This window comes from Volvox carteri (genome assembly GCF_000143455.1).
Source record: "Volvox carteri f. nagariensis unplaced genomic scaffold VOLCAscaffold_24, whole genome shotgun sequence".
NCBI classification, from domain to species: domain Eukaryota; kingdom Viridiplantae; phylum Chlorophyta; class Chlorophyceae; order Chlamydomonadales; family Volvocaceae; genus Volvox; species Volvox carteri.
Window position 1 is genome coordinate 705,965 of NW_003307567.1, and position 1,054 is coordinate 707,018.

Genomic DNA, 1,054 nt, shown 5'->3' on the forward strand with positions numbered 1-1,054 from the left:
ATGTGGCCCACCACTACCTGCCTACATCAAACAAATCTGCCGTACTCCGATAGCCATATCGGAGTACGACAGCGTTTTGATGCCCCACGTAAAACACATAAGAGCCCCGACCCTCCCCCCCGAAACATTCACGCCCCCCTCCCCAACCAGCCCCAGCCACCCTCCATAGCATCAGGAACAAGAAAGAGGGCAACGGGTAACGAATCCACAACGAAACACACAACCGTGGCACAGATGTGGCCCACCACTACCTGCCTACATCAAACAAATCTGCCGTACTCCGATAGCCATATCGGAGTACGACAGCGTTTTGATGCCCCATGTAAAACACATAAGAGCCCCGACCCTCCCCCCCATCTTACCTCCATTCCCGGCTGGGCGTCGGCCCCAACTTCCGAGGCCTGCTGCACGTGCAGCACATGGATGGGAACATGACAATTAGGGCAGGCACGTCAATGACGGACCAACCAGCCCCAGCCACCCTCCATAGCATCAGGAACAAGAAAGAGGGCAACGGGTAACGATTCCACAACGAAACACACAACCGTGGCACAGATGTGGCCCACCACTACCTGCCTACATCAAACAAATCTGCCGTACTCCGATAGCCATATCGGAGTACGACAGCGTTTTGATGCCCCATGTAAAACACATAAGAGCCCCGACCCTCGCCCCCATCTTACCTCCATTCCCGGCTGGACGTTGGCCCCATCTTCCGAGGCCTGCTGCACGTGCAGCACATGGATGGGAACATGACAATTAGGGCAGGCACGTCAATGGCGGAGGCGAAACATACACGGCCCCCTCCCCCAACCAGCCCCAGCCACCCTCCATAGCATCAGGAACAAGAAAGAGGGCAACGGGTAACGATTCCACAACGAAACACACAACCGTGGCACAGATGTGGCCCACCACTACCTGCCTACATCAAACAAATCTGCCGTACTCCGATAGCCATATCGGAGTACGACAGCGTTTTGATGCCCCATGTAAAACACATAAGAGCCCCGACCCTCGCCCCCATCTTACCTCCATTCCCGGCTGGACGTCGGCC

The 1,054-nt window shown here is 56.1% G+C and overlaps 1 protein-coding gene across 1 annotated transcript in view; it reads right to left on the minus strand.

The window, feature by feature from the left end:
• Positions 1–1,054, minus strand: part of VOLCADRAFT_120969 (uncharacterized protein) — a gene marked incomplete at its 5' end in the record, with an annotated part of 11,798 nt that overhangs the window by 756 nt on the left and 9,988 nt on the right. The window contains 2 exons of the mRNA XM_002951555.1: positions 363–404; positions 684–725. Coding sequence (XP_002951601.1) covers positions 363–404; positions 684–725 — 84 coding nt within the window. The remainder of the gene's footprint in view (positions 1–362; positions 405–683; positions 726–1,054) is intronic.